Source organism: Diplotaxodon limnothrissa, linkage group LG8 (genome assembly GCF_057381915.1).
Source record: "Diplotaxodon limnothrissa isolate DT_005_m linkage group LG8, D_limnothrissa_male_GT1.1, whole genome shotgun sequence".
Classification (NCBI taxonomy): Eukaryota; Metazoa; Chordata; class Actinopteri; order Cichliformes; family Cichlidae; genus Diplotaxodon; species Diplotaxodon limnothrissa.
The window spans coordinates 19,062,975-19,083,445 of NC_140603.1; the positions used below are offsets into that span (position 1 = coordinate 19,062,975).

Here is a 20,471-nt window from a genome sequence, read left to right on the forward strand (position 1 = left end):
CTTAAGTCAACACACAACCCCTGCGTGTGCGTGCATGCACGTGTGAGTGTATGTGTGTGTGTGTACGTGCATGCACATGCGCTTGAAGTCCACAGATGAATGAGTGTGAAAGCTCTTTTGCAACCTTTAAACTGGCTTTTGTAGCTCTGTTTCCCCAAAGCACTAACACATAGAAAAACATACCAACACAGGCTCTTGCAAAAAGACTAAATGCTGCAGTTAAACTTCTAAAAGGCACAGGACGATACTGAGATGCATGCATCCCGTACAAACACACACACACACACACACACACACACACACACACACACACACACACACACACACACACACACACACACACACTACGACTACTGCAGAGCGTGCAAGGGGTGCTGTCAATCAAGCCTGCTGGAGAAAAAAGGGAGCTTTTTCCTCGCAGAATGTTGTGCAACTGCTTGCAGAAGCTTAAAAAAATTGAGAGGGGAAAGCAAACGTGGGGCCAAGAGAAGAAGTAGCACATGGAAAGTTGAGCAACAGGAGGCTCGGGAAAAGGAAGGAAAAAGGTAACAAAGACAAAGAGAGGAAGAACCCGACAAGGATGGAGGGAAAAGCAGGAGAGAAAAAGATGTGGCTGAGTGACGGTGGACAAAAGTGGATGAAGGCAAAATGTGCTTTTCTGTTTAAGGCTTTTACATTCGCATGTGGCAGCAGTGGCTTTCTAATAAACAAGCTCAAGTGAATGAGACCAGTCCTCACTGTCTCTGCCAGTGATTGTATTTCTGCAGTTCCACTGTTTACATATGTTATGCCTCAAAGCTCTGATCCCGCTCGCCAGTCTCGTTCACATCACGCTGCCAGGCCAAGTGTGCTCAGCTGTAACTGTCATTTGAGTCAAACAATCCAGCAAAAATCACCCCTCACCTAACCAGACACATCTGTCATCGCCACTTTTTATAACATCACGAAAACAAAAACTCCGTTTTTCAGTCCAGAAGTCAAAACATCCATAAAGTCATCGAAGTCAAGCGTGAAGTTTTACCTTGAGTGATTTTATAAACAACTGGGAATAGATAGGACTATTTGGGTTTTCTGATTTTAACAAAACCTGCAAACAGTCCCACTTTTCCTTTCCTAAAGATCTTTGCATCCCAACAAATTCAGTTCAGTGTTCATAACCATTCTTACTGCTAAAAGCCAAAATCTGACACTGTAGCTGCAAAATTGCATTTGTCTGACACAGCGCATAGATGCATCATTGACTCATTCAGATGCTTTCAGTGGCTCTAAAAAAATACATATTGCAAGGCTGACATCTGCTGGACATAGCTGGTACTACACAGAGTACCATTACAGTATTTCAACATCAGACTAAGAATTATAAGCTCCAGTTAAGTTTAAAATACCTTAGTTGAAGGAGCCGGCTGACGCATTAATACCAGCAAACCTGTCATGTGCATAAAGATCTGTCTTTCCTCATAAAAGCCTTTAAGAGCATACATGAGGGAGAACTCTTCAGTTCATTCAAAGTTAGTGCTTCTTAGGGACTTTAAAGGGAGAAGCAGAAACTAAATAATTTCGCTATGTGTCCATCAGTCAGTTTGCTTCATTAGTTTTAAATGAATTTTTTTTCCAGAACAAACTAAATTCTTCTAATTTTGTTGCCTTTAAGTCGCCAAAGAAACATTTGTATTACTCACTTATGAAACAGTGGACATTTCTTCCAGTCCTGCACCCTGCACGCAATTGTTCAGACCTGCCAAAAAGGAGCACTGTGGTTTTTTCAGTCCTTACAGCTATTGTCCACTAGTGGGCAGCGTGCAGTCGGTGTACCTGACGTTCACGGGTATTACTCGGTAAATCCTAATTAAAAACATATGTTTAATATTTCCCACTGTGTTAAAAAAAACAAAAAAACAACCTTCATTTAAGCAGAAACCGATTTTTTTTACGTTAAATAATAACATTTAGGCTTTAGATATATTTAATTTATTGGGTTTTTTCCTACGAAACTTACTTTATTAACAGTGTTTCAAAAACGTACTCCATTAATCTGACATATCAGATGACGAAACCTGCCCTTCGCCAACAGAAAACTTCCTAAAGTCGCAATTTTGGATGCTGCGCTTTCCCCGCCCACTATATTTAGTAGTATAATAATGAGAGCTCAGCATGGGGAGTAGAGGGGTGGCTCTGAGACATTTGACTCTATTTGGAGTTGCCTAGATTACAGAGGGTTGTATTTTTTTCTTGCTCGTTTCTCCTCAAACACACACCTCAGCTGACTGGCGAGCTGTGTCCTCTCAGAGAGCCCTCAGCACGATGAGCGCTCTCCAGACGCAGAGGATGTTGTGCGTGTGGGTTTTGTTCTTTGCGGGAATAGCAGCAGTTTGTGGTGAGTTTAACTGTTTTCTGTCTCTTCCTTCCTTTAAGGAACTCTGCTAAGACTTTAAAAAGTGATCATCTGCCAAAAAGTGATTGCCGGTATTTGCCAGAAATGATTACTGGCATTTAAACTGCTGTAATCCATCAAACTTTTGTGAATGATATCAAGTTATTTGAGCCAGAAAGGTAGAAGCTGCAATCAGTTTTTGGCAAATTCTTTATTTATCCGGATAAAAGCCTCATTTTTCAAGAGAGACCTGACCAAGAGGGCAGCAGAAAATACAACAGCTATAACATAACAGTTCTATTAAGGTATTTTAAGTGGCACAAACGACTGGATTGAACATAACGTATAACACAGAGTGGGCACATACATGCAGTCTCACAAGCATGCTCGCAAAACAGAACAGATCTTCATAAACCATCTTGGTCACTGTTTCCTAGCATTTGGGAATGCAGATGTTTAGTTTACAGTTTTTGAGTTGATCTTTAAAATTGTTTTCTTCATATGTTGGTGCAGTAGTTGAAGCCTATTTCAGTGAAATATAGTCTTATATTCAAGACAACACAGATGCTTGTGCTAGCTTTAGTGAACACAAAGTGCTTGCCACATGCACCTCATAATTTACTTATCTTAAACCACAATTCACCTTGTGGCTGCAGTCAATGCTTTGTTTTATCACTGCATAACACATGTTCATGTCTGAGACTGGTTTTACTTGGTAATGCATTGCTAGTTTAAGAATGTTTTCTCTGAGCTTCATCTTCCTTGACGAGAAATGACCTAAAATTCTGTTCTGAAGCCAAAAAGTTGAAATCTCTCAGAAAAACAAGAGAATTCACACCCACGTAAAGCAGATGATCCCAAATGTTCCTCTTAGTGAAAGGAACCAATCAGTATCGGTTAAATCAATCTAGTGCTTCTTCTCCTGGTTCCAGGTTCAAATGTCTGCACCTCCAGAGGAGCCAGCACATGCAAGGAGTGTCTGGATGTGCACCCCAGCTGTGCGTGGTGCTCCAAAGAGGTTGGGTCCCTTTTTTCCCCCCACTTCACTTCATTTACAAGCTTAGCTTTCTGCCAACCAGACTGGTACACGGTGGTACAGATTTCTTCATCAGCCAGCTATAATCTGGTTTGGAAGAACACTCTCAGTGGTCTCTGTGGTGAAGCCACTTCTAGTCTTTGACTCCATGCACATTTTAAAATATTTGGGTTTGGATTTGTGAACAAGACAACATGTCTCTTTCAAAGTTAGAAGGACAGAAAATGAAGGGTTTTAACTGCTTCACTGACTCTGAGTAGGATGCTTATGTGAGTCCAGGGACTCAGAACTCAGTGACTGACATCTTGTTAGTGTACGAGGATACAGTCATATTTTCTGGTTCAAACCAATGAGTGCAGTGATTTAATATAGTGAAATTAAGTATGGGAGTCAACATACTTTTTCAGGATGACTTCAGCCTCTACAAGAGAGGAACTGGTTGAACTTCTTTCGGGTGCAAAGTTTATTGAAGTACTAAAAGGAAACATAAGATTAGGCCGTTTTAGACTCCTGGTCCTCCCCGTTCCACTTTACTCTTTAAATCAGTCAGATATGCTCCCCTTTTCTTGAATTTAATTACAACTGGAAATTAATCTACATTCAGATCAACGAGTCTGCTTTTCTCTTTAAAATGTCCTACATCTTTTTTCAGGACTTTGGCCAAGGAGTTGCTGGCCTGTCCCGCTGTGATTTGAAAAGTAATCTGCTGGCAGCGGGCTGTACCACATCAGCCCTGGAGTTTCCAACCAGCAAACTGCAGGTGATCGAGGACCGGCCCCTCAGCAACAAGGCAGCGGGAGCGACGCAAGTTGTCACCCAGATAAAGCCTCAGAAAATACACATCACCCTCAGGCCGGGTGAGCACCTACATATAAGGATATAAGGTTTTTTACACAGTTTCACAGGAAATGAGTGAAACTGTTCTCTCTGAGGGAACGAGAAGAACAGTAAAATCAGGAAGCAGTGTTTAACTATTTCTTCATCTCATTTTCTAGATGATGCTAAACGTTTCACAGTGAAGGTGCGGCAGGTGGAGGACTACCCCGTAGATCTCTACTACTTAATGGATCTCTCCTACTCCATGAATGATGATCTCACCCGCCTGAGGACGCTCGGCAAAGGCCTGGCGGAGGCCATGAACCGCACCACCAGCAACCTGCGCATGGGCTTTGGAGCTTTTGTGGACAAGCCGCTCTCACCTTACATGTACATTTCACCAAAAGAGGCTGTAAAGAACCCCTGCTACAGGTAAATCTAAGATAAAATCATGGGTTTAAACCAGATCTGGTGTTGTTTCCCCATAATGTTTTTTCACGCTTCATATGTCACCACCGGTGTTGATTTCAGTGGTTTCAGTATTTACGTCTGCGTGTGTTAAGTACCTGCATTACGCAGATGATGTCAGTCTTGTGAAGACATATTTAAACACAGCGTTGCTCAGCAATAACGCGAGCAGTCTCGGAGCCTCAGCACTTGTTAAAGGCTCAATGTGGCTCCTAAGTGCTTGGTCAGCTCCTGTGAATCAGCCACAGGTAATCTACTCAGGGAGGAAGAGCATCCCAGTGCCATAAGTGCAGCCAGAGGCTCCTGTGACGTTGATTTGATGGTTCCAGGGTCATTTGCTTTCCCGCTCATGTAAAGTGAGACCCAGACTGTAGGAATGTTTTGATAAAAGATAAGAAAAGTGAAGAATTTATAGTAGGCTGCAGCAGAAAGGGAGAGCGAGAGGAGGGTACGTTCACAGTAAAGAGAGTTTTTTATATGAATTATGAACAAAGGAGAAATCTCTTAAAGGTTTATTGTTTTTTTTTTGTTTTTCCTTTTGCCCATGCCAGGTTATTTGATGGCTTTCGGATGACGCTGTAATTTGGTTGTTGGTCAAAAACTGACATGCATGAGACCAACAGTGCCCAGACTTTACCGCTCACAACTCTAGACTTATATACAACTTATAGCATCCACAGTTTTCAAGATATCATTTTCAAATTTTGTGTGATGGTAGATATCAATAAAAGCTCAAGATGATTTAATTTTGTTGAAAATCTTGTCAAGGTCACAACAAATGTCAAAATCAATTAAAAATTTTTTTATTACTCACATGTTTTTAATGGCTCTTCATCAAACTTCACAACTCTATGCTAGCGCTTGGGGGCGAAGATTTGACCTTGACCTTCATTGTTAGCACCTAAGGTTAGCGATAGCTTAAAAAATTTTCAAGAACCCACATTGAATATTACATCATAAGAACGGGCATGGAGAGAACTGTACAACACACATTTTATTGTTTCAATTATGACACCCTACAATTTCACAATGATACCATAAAGTTTGGCAAAATCATACACTGCATGACTATAGCTTAAAATCTCAAGTTTTTGCAGCTTATAGATTCCAGCAAATTCTGCTCCTATTGTATGGGTAAAGATAAATACACCATTTTAGTATGTAATGGTTCAAGGTCGTAGCTCATAGGTCAAAGGTTAGGGTCACTCAGATTAAGAAAAAGCTTTAGTTTCCATTGGATCATCTCCAGACTATTAGTCATTGTAGCACATAAGCATTCTCTATATCTGAGCTTTTTAAAGCATTTTTTTCAATGCAACATTACAGGACTTCACACTGACAGAAAACGATGCTGACATCAGCATATAGCATCAAAGTTTTGGTATAGGCCTTGCCCTTCAGGGGGACTTGCACTCTTAACCGCTCTTGTTTATGTATATATTACTTAACATTAAAATACCAGTGATGTCAAAAATGTGAAAATATAGTTAGCCGGTTTGTAAGGCATAACCAACCAAGAAGACATGTGCAGGTAAACTGCATTTTGTAAAGATTTTGCATTCAATTTCATAACAAAATTGCAGTTGTTCTAATTGAATGACTTCTGAACATGTTTGCTTCTTACATACATATTATATTGTGCATAAACATTGTTCTTGAGGGTGGTGATGGGTGGAGATGTCATCAGTTATTGGAGTTGACAGCACTTTTGGATGAACCCTGATGCTGTCTGTCAAAGTAAACATTTAATTTCTCTTTACTTGGCAGCATTAATACCACCTGTCTGCCACAGTTTGGCTACAAACATGTCTTGTCTCTGACGGAGGAAGTAGGCCGCTTCACGGAGGAGGTGAAGAAGCAGATGGTGTCCAGAAACCGAGATGCCCCGGAGGGAGGCTTTGATGCCATCATCCAGGCTGCTGTGTGCAAGGTGGAGCGGCAGACTGCACGAGCACACACGTTTCCCCTTCTCACAGACATAACTTGAGATTTGGTTTGGCATTCTTTTACTCCTCCGTGACGCACATCTAAGCTCAGAAATATTTAAAGGCTGGGTGGTAAAATTAAGTTAATCAGAAGGAGATTTGCTGTTTGAAAAGAACTGAAAAATTCTTTATTGTTTACTTTCCTCCTTTTCTGTTACCTGGTTTGATGGGAACCAGGAGCAGATCGGCTGGCGTCCAGATGCTTCCCACCTTCTGATCTTCACCTCAGACGCAAAGACTCACGTGGCTCTGGATGGTCGTCTGGCTGGAATCGTGCAGCCCAACGATGGACGATGCCACCTGAACTCTGATAATATGTACAGCAAGTCTACGACCATGGTTAGCGCATATTAAAGCCGAGTATTTGTGTGCACAGACGGCAATGAAGGGAAACCACGTAAGCGGTATGTGCTAACTTCATTGTCCTTTTGTTACCACAGGATTATCCATCTCTTGCTCTGATCACAGAGAAGATGTCAGAGAACAACATCAACCTCATCTTTGCAGTCACCAACCCTGTGGTTGCCCTTTACCAGGTGAGGAGCTCTGCAGTGGACACGATCCCCTTCTGTTACAACATAATTGCTCAAAAAACAAAAAATGCAAACATAAACTAAGCATTTTTTAAAAATGAAAACAAATATCCTCTTTTAATAAGAAGTAGTGTTTTCAGAGAAGTCCACTGAACCTCACTGTTTTTTAAAAAAATGAAACATTCTTGGAAGCTGCATTGGAAATCACTGTTTGCACACTACTCAGACACCGAAGGAGACAAAGTCAGTTTTTCCAAAACTGGAAACACTAGTACATCCAACTGGTGTCAAACAGTATTTTATACATAGTTTTGGCTACTGGATGGAAACTGTTGCATGTCGAGTCAAGTAGCTTTTATGAATACAGCACATTTAAAAACAACAGCAGCTGACCCACAGAACTTCCCAGTAAAGTTAGTATTAGCAGGAAATTACAGGTGAAAACATGGAATCAGTCATAGAGGCTAAGAACAGAAATAAAAAATAAAACAAGAAAATATAATAATTACATAAAATGAGTCCAAACTGATAAATGAAAGAAAAATGTGACTGTAAAGTCACAAAAAGATAACTGGGTACATGCGACTTTCATGCACTAATAACTCGCAACTGAAAAAATCAACCAAACCACAGAAGCTAGCGGAAACAGTGGCTTAATTTCTCTAAATACCCACTATTGGTTTTTCTTTTTGTACTTGCTCTGCCATTTACTCAGAAAACAACTGAAAAAACATACAAATATTTTAGCATTAGTTTTACTTGCAGTATAAATTACTGTTTATAATTTTCAGTAGCATGGTAGCACGGTGGTTAGCAATGTTGCCTCACAGGAAGAAGGTCCACCTGGAGCCCTTCTGTGTGGAGTCTGTGGGTTTTCTTTGGATACTCTGGTATCTTGGGCAAAATACTGAACCTTGAGTTGCTTTCTGATGGGTTCATCAGAGTTTGAATGGGTGTAAATGTTAGATAGAAAGCACTTAGACACTTACCATTTACGTGCAGTTGGTGGAGTTTGGTTAAATGGTGATTCTAAAATTGCCCAAAGGTGTGAATGTAAATGTGAATAGTTGTCTGTCTCTTTGTGTTATCCTGTGCAGTCTGTCACATAGCACCCTGTGGTAAGCCTACCACAACCATGAATGGGACAACAAGATGGATGGATAATATAACAGCAATCCATTGGAACAAATTAACTAATGAAAATGTAGTAAAATATCATCTTGACAGTAATGATTTAATATCAAATAATTAGCAATCTTTATTCGGTGGGTATTGGATGGGTGCATTCTATGTTTGCAACTAATGAGATTCAGATGACATTTGCAGCAATCGATAAATGATTAAAAGACTCCCTGATGATGCAGGATTAGAACAGTCTCTCTGTCTGCGTGCGTTGTAGAACTACAGTGAGCTGATTCCTGGCACCACAGTGGGAACGCTGTCCAATGACTCGGGAAATGTTATTCAGCTCATATTAAAGGCGTACAAAGTGAGTGCAACACACACGCACATGCAGACACACACGCTCACACATCCTTGGCGAGACAGTGTTTGAGGGGATGACATGTGCTTGTTGACACACACCCACAGCATGTGAGTCATACGCAGTGTAGAGTCAGAGTCTCGGGAGAAATTCCCCAGTGGCTGAAGTGTGAAGCTGACCAAATGTAGGAGGCTGTTGGCTGGGTTTCATTATTTATGTTGAATGTGAGTTTATTATGCAGGTGAATGAGCTGAAAAGTAATTCTAGCTGTTTGCGCTGCAATATACACTCAAATATAAAGTCATTAGAGAAGTCAGTAAGATGTCGTGTATAATTTGCTATGAGTTACTTGTTTGACTCATATTTAAGCGGAGGAAATGACCCGTCTTGAAAACCACCTGCTATGTGTGCGTGTTTGTGTTTCCTGCTTTTTTCTGTTGCCGTCAGAAAATTCGTTCCAAGGTGGAACTGGAGCTGCAAGGCGTCCCAGAGGAACTGTCTCTTTCCTTCAACGCCACCTGCCTGAATGGAGAGGTCATTCCTGGCTTCAAATCCTGCTCTGGGCTCAAAATAGGAGATACGGTTAGTTCTTCTAGACTTTGCAGTGCAACTACAAGGTTTGGCTTCATATTACAGAGACGTGGCTGTACGTCTATCTGTGGTCAGTACAGCAAAATCACCACAGTATGAGTTGGAGTGGAGTTCCCATTTTCATATTTTTACTTTTGGACTCTTATAAGGCAGCTCTGGTCTTTACCATGTTCTAAATCTCACTAAATCTCATCTCATTAGATGAACAGCAACACATGATTAATGAACAAAAACAGAAGTTGTGTGTAAAAAACTAAGCACGCCCCATGATTCATTAGTTTGTATCATCATGACCACCTCCTTAATTGAGATTTTCAAGCCTTCATTCATGTAGCGCTTTGTTAAGGTGTCCCCCCCCACAGCATTTCTAAGCCATACTGCCATGTTCTGTTTAGAGAGGCCTGGAGAAAGAGGCCTTTTCCTGGAAAAAGTTCCAAACACGTCATACTTGGTCAGTCTTTTTCTAATTTTACTGTCACAAACTTTAACATTTAACATGCTAAAAGAGGCCTGTAGAGTCTGAGTTGTGTTTTTTACAGTTTCTCTGAGTACTGGACGTTCCAACAGTCCATTCCTGGGGAGACTGGTAACTGCTTGAATGTTTGCTATTTATAAATCATCTTTCTCATTGTAGAATAATGGATTATATATTGTTTGGAAATCACACATAACTGAATGCGCCAGACCAACAAACTACACAAACCACTGATTATCAGTTTATTAAATTAAATTTAATTCAGTTTTACTTATATGTCGCCAAATTACAACAACAGTCGCCTCAAGACACCTTATACTGTAAGGCTCTACGATAATACAAAAAAATCAGAGAAAGCTCCCAACAATCATATGACCCCCATATGAGCGAGAGCTTTGGCAACAGTGGGAAGGAAAAACTCCCTTTTAACAGGAAGAAACCTCCAGTACAGGCAGCGCGGCCATCTGCCAAAGTGAAAATGAATTCGACCTGGCTGTTATATACCCTGTTGCTATGGAAACAGTAAGGGTGTACATGTCTGTGATGGTTCTCCAGCTCATCATAGTCTAAGGAGCTTGGAAAGAAAAGCGTCTGGACTTCTTTAAGTTGCTTGAAGACGTTTCACCTCTTAAGAAGCTTCTTCAGTTCTAGGGTCAAATGGTGGAGAGTCCCAGATTTAAGCCCTATGGGCGTGTCCCCCATAGGGACCCCTAATGATTCTCTACCTAATGACACGAGCCAAGGTGTGAAAATAGGTGTAGGACACAATCAGCCAAGGTTTCAGGTGAACTCATTGTGAAACCTAGCCCCACCCTATCATGTGATTTCCTGAGGGCAGAAGGCCGAGGATGTGAGTGGGCGTTAGCCCGCACATGGGCGTACATGGTTTTTCATACACTGCTTCTCCATTTTGGTTTCGTTTTTGCCACATAACTAATAACACAGTGTTATATTTCATGTGTTGCTGTTCATCAGAACTTATATTCAAATCATTTTAGGACCTGCTAAGGACTTTGTATTGTGTTCTCATGTGTAAAATCTTAGAATTGAAAGAGGGTGAACTTTTTCCCATTACTGTAAACAGTAATACTCATGATCTACTCATAATACTCACAATACTTATGATCTTTATCAACAGTTATATAAAATAGTTCAAATAAATGCAACTGGGTAGACCTTGTTTAGGTGGTCAGCATGAGTTAGTAATGGCTGGCCAATGCTTGTTCAGTGATATTTTGACTAAATGGAGTATTACATATAAAGCTAGTTATATATTCAGATTAATACTGCACTTTACAATGTAGTCACAACATGAGTAACCAAAGAAAGGTGGCCCAAAAACTTTACCCACATAAAAGAAGATTTAGGATTAATAAGGTAGATTCTGAATTACCACAGAAAGGGGAGAAAGGCAGTAATCTGACTGTGATCTTTATCTACAGGTGTTAACCATAACCTCTGTCGCACCTAGTTGACTGTACATGGTTGTTTCCTTGCTTTATTTGTTTCAGATAAGGATGTACAGTGATCGTGATTGTTTACATACTGTACAGGCCACACTCAGGAAAACATCCTTCATGAGACTAATTAACTTACTTTCAGTGTAGTTTTTTTTTGTTACTGTAATTATTTAAAGAAGGACACAGTCGCCTAAACACATTTAGTTTTTTCAAGGAATATTTTAACAATTCATATTTAAAAGATTCTGCTTGTACTCAGAATATAACCCATCTCGAGAGACCATTGTTCCCTATAAACAAAAATAACAAATTAGTTCCATATGGGTCTTTTTTTTTGGTATGTTTCCATTTCCCTTATTTCTTCTATCTGAGTTGGATTTTCCCTTTTTCTCATAGTGTCAAGGAGTAAAAGATGGAAAAACAAATGACAGTCTCTAACTTTATTTTTTATTCTTCATGTTTTTTTGTCTTAAGATCCTTTTTTAAATAGTTCTCTTTGTTAGTTTTTGCATTTTTCTTTATCTAAGCGTCTATGGCTATTTTTCTTTGTCTTTCTTCACTCCAGGTGACATTTTCTGGCCTCTACACATTTCTTTCTCTTTACCTCAGCTGCTATTATTATTTCCATATATGGCCATCTCTCCAGATGTAGTAACTCCCCACATTTACCAGATCTGGCATGCAACACTGAATGAACAATTACTTTGACTAAATACATTTGGAGGCATTCCTTGTGTTACATCTGCTTTGTGCTGTTTTCTCTGACAGCGATTAGATAATGCTGAGTCTGGATGCCATAAAAAAAAAAAGAAACAAGTAAAAATTAGTATAAGTGTCTCCTTTTTTCTTTACGCTTCTGTGCTCTTTGGCAGGTCTCTTTCAGTGTGGAGGCTCGTGCTCGTGGTTGCCCATCCAAAAAAAAGAAAACCTTTATCATCAAACCTGTGGGCTTCAAGGATGCCCTCTCCATCACTGTCACCTTTGAGTGCGACTGCAAGTGCCAGGCCAAAGCCCAGCCTGATAGCCCCAAATGTAGCAACGGCAATGGCACCTTTGAGTGTGGCATATGCCTGTGCCACCCAGGTCGCTTAGGACCACATTGCGAATGTGCCGAAGGCGATTACAACCCCATGGCGCAGGATCGCTGCAGTGGACCTGCAGGATCCGGAGGACCTCAGTCGGCTATCTGCAGCGGCCGCGGAGACTGCGTGTGTGGCCAGTGCGTGTGCCACAGCAGTGACTTTGGGAAAGTGTGGGGAAAGCTGTGTGAGTGTGATGACTTCAACTGCCTGCGCTACAAGGGAGAACTCTGCTCGGGTAAGGCCTCATGAGTTACAGTAAGAAAGACATGCAGGCTTCTTGTGTATTTACTTTGCTTTAGGATTTTAAATGAATGAGTATTAATCAGTGATGTGCTTAATGGTCAACAGTTTAGTCAACAGGCTGTAGCTCAGGAGGTAGAGCAGGTCATCTACTGAGTGGAAGGTTGGTGGTTCATTCCCTGGCTCCTCCAGTCTGCATGTCAAGTATCCTTGGGCATGATACTAACCCCAAGTTGCTCTTCGATGCACCCATCAGAGTATGAATGTATTTAGAAAGCACTATGTAAAGAGAAAGTGATTGTGAGAACGGGTGTGATTTGGTGAATGTTGTATAGAGCGCTTTGAGTACTCCGGGAGAGTAGAAAAATGCTATATAAGAATCAGTCCATTTACAAAAAATATTAAGACAGTCTAATATAGTCTGTTATTCCCTATAAATATTCAATTTCCTGCTGTAGATACCTTTTAATTATCTTTAATTATTAACCAGTATTTGCTTTTTAAAGGAAGACTAGAAATGGGAGTAGCTCTGTTCAAGGATTAACTTCAAAATGGTGCATTGGGGTTTAGTGAGGGCAGCAAGTAGTGCAGGAGAGATTGTATGTGCTGGACTTTTTTTCTATTATTATTTTTGGCCGACCACAGTGGTCTGTGAAGTTGCTGGCAAACAACTGAGATATACCCAGCCAAGAGATAGCCCAACCTTAGCTGTTCCCCCCCGAAAGCTGTAGTGGGTCGAAATGACCCACTGACTTCTATCTTGATTTTTCTGTATGGTTGTGGTAGAGTTTTGTAGAATGCGCGCACTTTTATAGCTGAGGTCGTTTGTCCCTTTCACCACACTGACTTGCCACCCACCTCACCTGGGAAGAATTATATACAGTAAAAACTCTCCCCTCTGGATATGGGCTACATTCACAATAAACATCTGGTTTGGTGTATGTGCACTACGTGTGAGTGTCAGCTCAGGTTATATGTTTGTGTCATCCAAACCTTTTGTACTAAAGAATTTGAAGGGATTCATGAACACACAACAAAACATACTGATGGTGATTTTCTTCTACGCAAGAGATTTTGTGTCTTTGTTGTGGTTGAGATTTTCAAACAGTGAGGTGAGGTTATCACTTTACTTTTTATTACTTTCAATGTTTTAGTGCTTTTAAATAAAAACCATGCTGCTGTGTCAAAACCATGAAAGTATCAGAATGACATCACATGCTGTCATGTAAAAAATGCCTACATGTTCAAGAAAAACTATTATGCACGTGAGACTAAGCATCATTGGGTTTGCTGGCAAGACATTTTGGCTCATGTTAGAATAGAGGTAATGGTAAAAAAATAAAAAAGTTTATTGCTTTAGAAGTTTGATGAAATGATCAATCTCGTGTCATTAATGCAGTGCTTGCGTGTTGTTAATTCCAAACCCCATTAATGAGGACCCGATTAGTAAAAATCCAACATGTAATCAGTTTTTGCCACTTTCCCTTAAACTAAACCCAACATTACCAGCATTTAATGTCTTTACTATTTCATTTGAATGCTTTGATAAGACCGGTGAGGTGTTTTTTATGACTGTCTGTTGCAGTCTTGTAACAGCAACAAAGTAAGAATAAAGTTTTCTTTGTTTTTTTTAACGTTCTTACTATTGTTCGCAGCTAGCTTAGCATAAACACTGAACGCAGGGGGAAATGTTATCCAAGTGCAGAGATCACAAACTTACTTAAAAACTTACTGTTTTATTTTTCCCATTTTTAATTTGTGCCAAAAGAAAATTAAAAACAACAGCTGCAAGGATAACCAGGCTAGCTTTATTTCTTTGCTTTTTGCTAACAAGGAAGCTAAGCTAACTAAGCTAATTGACCCTGAACTCCACATCTGGTGAACAGCTTTCACAATGTTACATTACATTTTTATATATTCTGTTTAGTTTAATTTAGTTTCCAGCATGGGTTCAATCAGTTCAGTTTCGTTTTTATAGTTCAGTTCTGTTTCTTGGTTTGTTTTTGTTTTGTTTTTAATTATATGACAGATATTTTGATACAAATGCAACTTTTCATATCATGTAGACATAGTGTTATTACACTTATGCACTAGTACCTCCTGATGCTATTTAGGTTGAATTTATTTGCTAAGCAGCTTGTATTAGGTAGTTTTTAAGTAGAGCTCATATGCCACTAAAAACTATCCACATCCATCTCAGCCGGTCTCACAAGGAAATGTTTTCCTGTGCACCCCAAAGTCCATAGAGTAACATGAAAATACCTTTATTCTTACTCATTGGCTAGTGTGGTGTAATGACGCTAAAAATAAACTCATGTTTGGCCAAGAGGGAGAGTACTGGAAATGTTCAGAGACTATGTGTGTGCAGAACACACATAGTCTTCTGTTGTCTTGAAATATCTTATTCAGTGTGTGGACCATTGTATTTTCCTCCACAGAATGATCTAATTAAAAGCTAGAGGTCTTGTGGCCATGTGATAATGACAGTTTATCCGTGGATCATCCTTTATCCAGTTAGACTGTGCCAAGCAGCTTCCTGTGTCATTGTTTATCTGGGCATTGTTTTTTGTGGTGGAAAGCCACAATGTTTTTGCCCCGTCTCTCTTACTGGCATGTACACTCACATTCACACAGAGTTTCGTGGAATAACAAAAAGACAATGTGTACAAATTTGCTCAGATATGCGCTTCATCACGCAGCCAAATATAAAAGCAATGCAGTCACCGCAGACAAACAGTGAAATAGGTTTTTAACCTCTAGCAGTTTAATATTCCGCTTCTGGTTTCCAGTGTTTCCAGTGTAAAGTCATGAACTTACAGGACCACTGAATGTCTGCAAGAAATAATACTTATTTTTAACTAGCTACAATTAAAAAGTCTTCTAATTGTTGGGTTTTTGCTGGATTATTGTGGCATCTTTTGTTGGAATTTAGTGCTTTATAAATAAAACTGAATTGAATTAAACCTTTAAATTTAATTTGGGTTAGATTTCTGGCTATTATTATTGCCATGAAATGCTAGCTTGACTTCAGCATGGCTGTAGATGCTGGGTTTGAAGTGTTTGAAGGCTAAGCAACATGGTAAATCTTTTTCAAGGTACAGAGAAGAGCCCGTAAATAGGGCAAAAAGAATTGTATGACACAGGTTTGTGGTCAGTTCAGTCATAACCATTTAATAAGCAGTGGCCAGCCATTACTAACTCATGCTGACCACCTAAAAAAGGTCTACCCAATTGCATTTATTTTAAATTTGAGAGTTTGTAAAGGTACCTTACACCCAGCAGATTATAAAATGGTACGTAACATTAATTTCTTTAATAATAAAGTCATGAAAATAATGAGCATGTGTATAAGCTTTTGTCAAAACTTGCAACAAAATAAATATGTTTGTGTAAGACAGTGTGTAAACTATGTGATGCCAAATGATTGACGTTACAACCATCCCAGATGCCAAAAGCGTCCTTCTTCCCCAACTCGTGCTGCGCCCTCTTTTTCACATAAAATTTCTTGTCATATTGTCCTCCTCTTGTTTTTTGTTTATTCTCAGGGCACGGTGTCTGTAACTGTGGCTTCTGCCAGTGCGCACCAGACTGGCAGGGTGAGAACTGTAACTGCTCCAGACGTACAGACACTTGTATGTCCAGCCTGGGCCTCCTGTGCAGCGGGAGGGGTCAGTGCGTGTGCGGAGCCTGCGAGTGCACGCAACCAGGTGCCTACGGAGCCACATGTGACAAGTGTCCCACCTGCCCCGACGCCTGTACCATGAAGAAGTGAGTTTACATACAGAGATATTCAATTTAGCTCCTTTAAATCAACTGATTGTTGATATTTTACATTTTAACAGGGAGTGTGTGGAGTGTAAGCACTTCAAGAGGGGCAAACTGATTGAGGACAAAACCTGCTCTCGAATCTGCAAGGATGAGATTGTTCTTGTGGATGAATTAGGTGAGATGATTTGTATTTTGGCACTGCTGGTTAATGTTAATAATAATTCCATAAATGCACAAGGTGGAACAATCCATTAAAGGGGTCATTTTGTCTAACTTGTAATGTAACGTCAACATTTTTCCACACAGAGCTCCATGACACAAATGCGGTGAATTGCACCTACAAAGATGAGAACGATTGCGTGGAGCGTTTTCAGTATTATGAAGATGCCAGTGGCAAATCCATCCTCTTTGTTGTCAAAGAGCCAGGTAAGAAACATTAAGTGCTTTGCCGGTGTTAGCTTCTTTAAAATGTCCATTATAGCTGGGTATGGTTGTTTTAAGTATGTGATTAGGTTTTTTGTTAAAAATGTTTTCATAGTGACTCCCCCCCATGGTTTACTGTGGCAAACTTGCGTCTTCACTCATGTTAGTGTATGACTGTGAGTACACGTGCAACTATTTGCCTGCGCCACTGTGTACGTGTTGTACGTGCATGAAAGGGAGTAATCTGATTCCATTCCCTAGCCAGTCAATAGATTCATCTCTACTTTTAATTGCTAATTTAATGTAATTTAATATTATGGGTTATAAATATGAATCTGTTGCTTTTTTTACCAGATGTAATCAACACAAATGCTGAATAGATGAGGATAAACCTGCAATAACAATCTTTCACCATCATCTGCATTTTTTAAATTTCTGGCAAAACTTTTTAGTGCTTTGTGTTCACCCAACTACAAGCTGTCACTTCCCCGATGCCTGCTCTCTCACTTGTTAAGTGGCCAAATAGAAAAAGTGTGGGGCAGTAAAATAGCTTTCTGCCCTCAGAGAAAATCTGTACTTGGGTCTACTTTTAATGAATGTGTGTGTTTAATTTAAGCACAACTGGGTATCAGAGAAATACACCACAATTTGCCTTGAACACGGGGCACCCTGCCGTGTCAAAGAGGGCTGTAAATAGCTGCCCAGCTCCTCTGGGAACATGCTGACTATACATATCGCAGAGAGAAAGCCCTCTCGTGCTCTCCTCTTGAGGATATGGAAGAAAATAAGTAACCAAAAGAACAGCGAAGGAAATGTGAAGCTGTATCACTCACCCTTCAAAGCTGTCTAAGCTTTAAAAAAAAAATCGAGACAACATAAGAAAAAGTTGGTAAATCACATTAATCAATAGTGTCAGCCAAGACTGATTTCCATGTAGACTTTGATGGGCTATGAGCATTAAAGGGTCGGCTGAAGAGCAGGAAGTAGAGCTAATTTATAATGATAGAAGGAGGAAGATGAGAGCAGCTTTGATGTTGGCTGTAAAAGTTCGCCCTCGTTGCTTTGGTTGCCCAACACCGCTTTTCACGTGCATATGTGCATGTAACCACACGCCACACAGATATACCGACATTATGAGGAACCCATAGAGCATTACAGCTCTAGGAGCATTCTTACTGTTTAACACGTTGGCATCTTTCGCCTCATCATTTGGTTGTCCGGTGTATACATGCGTACCACATATTTATTCACTGCAGCACCATAACACTTTTTTAATGACAAAACTTCATAGTAGGCTTGCATCAGATTGCATTAAAAATAAAAAGTTCAAGCTAAATATCACACTGAGACTCATCTGGTGACCAGAAAATAAGTTAATTATGATGTATGGATGCTTTATTCATCCTCAGGGAGAAATTCACATAATGCTGATGCTTTCTACGTGTGATTAGTATTAATTCATTACACATTTTTGAGAAGCTTAAGAAAAAACTTTAAAATGTCATTTTCTTTATGCTGAGAACTCTAAATTTAGGACCATATGGGGGTGGTTGAATAATATTTGATTACCTCATATCTGTCATCACATTTTGGCTCAAATATTTTTCAGTTCATCAGCTTTTTTGATTGAGTCACATACGCTTTAATTGACCAAGTAGACCGCAGTGGAAAAATAAAGATCTAGAAGTTTCTCATGTGAAATAACTCATACTGTAGGAACTTCTGCAGACCTTTTTTGGAGCAAGATTGCACTCTGGGGACTAATTAAGCCTCAAAACTTGTAGCCAAAACATTAGTGAACTACTGTAAGAGATTGTGAGAGATATAAAAGACACTTTTGCTCCTCAAATTCCCAAACCTTACAAGCAACTTAAACTTTCGCAGTCCCTCTACTTGACTGTAAAACTTGGGGGAATTATTGAAGAGAAATTAGTCATGCGAACAAGGCTAGCAAATGTGATGAGTTGTTCCACTTTTGAAGTGGTTCATGTCCGTGACTCTTTGAAGGAGCGTAATGCCCGTCATTGTGCGACATTGTGCAAATCAGAGTACTGGAGAGTTTTGCCTGACCGCAGTGAGGGAGGAGAGGATTGTGGCCTTGTGTAAGATGTTGCCGTTTTCCACTTTGGGCCATCTTCCACTCTTCTCTCTGGTCTTTAACATCCTGTTCAGGACTGTTACGCTTCCCTTGTTCTCTTCCGTCACTTAAAAACCTGATGGCAATTAGAAAACTGTCAGCCATGCTAAAAAGAACCATGCTATTAAGTTTAAAGCTGTACATCTGCCTTTATAACAGGCGTTATAACCGCTGACTCTGAAAACTCACTGCAGTTAGTAGGGGACTACGTTGCGATATTAGCGAGATTAAATCAATAAGAACCAGAGATGAAACACAGTTATAAAATCATTTCCTCTGGCCTGACCTCTGGCTTATCTGCTCATTCCTTTATCACTTCCTCCTTCTGTTTAGACTGCCCCAAGGGTCCAGACATTTTGGTAGTGCTTCTGTCAGTGGCAGGAGCCATTTTGTTCCTGGGCTTGGCCGCTCTGCTTATCTGGAAGCTGCTGGTTACCATCCACGACAGACGGGAGTTTGCCAAATTTGAGGAAGAACGCGCTCGCGCCAAGTGGGAAACAGTAAGTGAACGGACTCTGAAGTAGTGAATTGGGAAACTGCAAGTGCAGCATTTGTTTAATATTATCATAGAAAGCACTGAGGATTCAATGCAGTCTTTGCACACACTCAAGTATGCAAACATGCCTGCACCTTCCTATACACACATACTCACACACACACACAAAGAGCCCACACACGCAGTGTCTTGCTCCCGTTGTCTGAAGATGTTTTTTATTATTTCTGTTACATGCTGTTACTACCAACAGAACAAAAAAGCAGCCAACGGAAGGGCTGGGTTTAAATTAGCCAGCGCTAATCAGCCTTTACTGGTAATAAGCCTGTTTGTGGCCTAAAGAACACAACTAAATCCCACAGGCCTCAAACCACAAGGAATCACAGTAGGTTTAAGTTGCTCACAAGTAACACAAAACCACACACTCAAGTTAGCATGTCTGCTTAAATGATGACATGAAATAGCTGTTTTAAATGTGGACTTTTCTATTGTGTCATTACCATAAACCGCCCCTTGACTCGTATCTCCTCGTGTGTGTTTGACTAACAGGGGCACAATCCTCTTTACAAGGGAGCGACATCAACCTTTACGAACATCACATACAGAGGAAAAGACTGACGCTACTGAACAAAGCTGAAGAATAAAGGATGGAAATAATGCACTTCGACAATCCTCTCTGAGAAGGCAGCGAATCATGTGCAGGCCTCTACTGTCACGCAATAACTAATAATTATTTGCTTGTAAATATGTAGAAATCATTCCGAGGAGACATTTTATCAGGGATTTGAGACAAAACACCCACCTGTACTACGATGTTAGATAAGGTGTTTGTTTTTTTGTTTTGAATGAGAATTGTTTTGTTGTGCAGCCCATAATAAAGGTTTAGATCTCCAAAAGCAGCTTTTTGTCCATCCGTTGAGAGCCCACTGAAATCGTAAAAGTTGAAATCAAGAGCACAAAATTTAACGAGAAGCACAAAGAGAGTGCAAACCTTCACCGAGGCACTTTTAAGGGGATAGTTTTGTGTTTTGTGCATATTAATTTTGTTATCTTTGTTCTTTTTAATCGTACTTTAAGATGTTTGCAGTTTATAACACATTTTGGGGTCAA

General features: G+C 40.1%; 1 protein-coding gene across 1 annotated transcript; it reads left to right on the forward strand.

The window, feature by feature from the left end:
• Positions 1 to 2,301: 2,301 nt before the first annotated feature.
• On the forward strand, positions 2,302 to 20,032 carry LOC146626737 (integrin beta-3-like). The gene is made up of 15 exons (XM_085360767.1): positions 2,302 to 2,374; positions 3,304 to 3,389; positions 4,060 to 4,264; positions 4,403 to 4,655; positions 6,459 to 6,621; positions 6,854 to 7,015; positions 7,117 to 7,212; positions 8,609 to 8,698; positions 9,140 to 9,274; positions 12,091 to 12,535; positions 16,086 to 16,308; positions 16,383 to 16,483; positions 16,615 to 16,734; positions 19,202 to 19,368; positions 19,911 to 20,032. The coding sequence occupies exons 1-15, from the start codon at positions 2,302 to 2,304 to the stop codon at positions 19,977 to 19,979; spliced, it is 2,388 nt and encodes a 795-aa protein (XP_085216893.1). The 3' UTR covers positions 19,980 to 20,032.
• Positions 20,033 to 20,471: the final 439 nt, after the last annotated feature.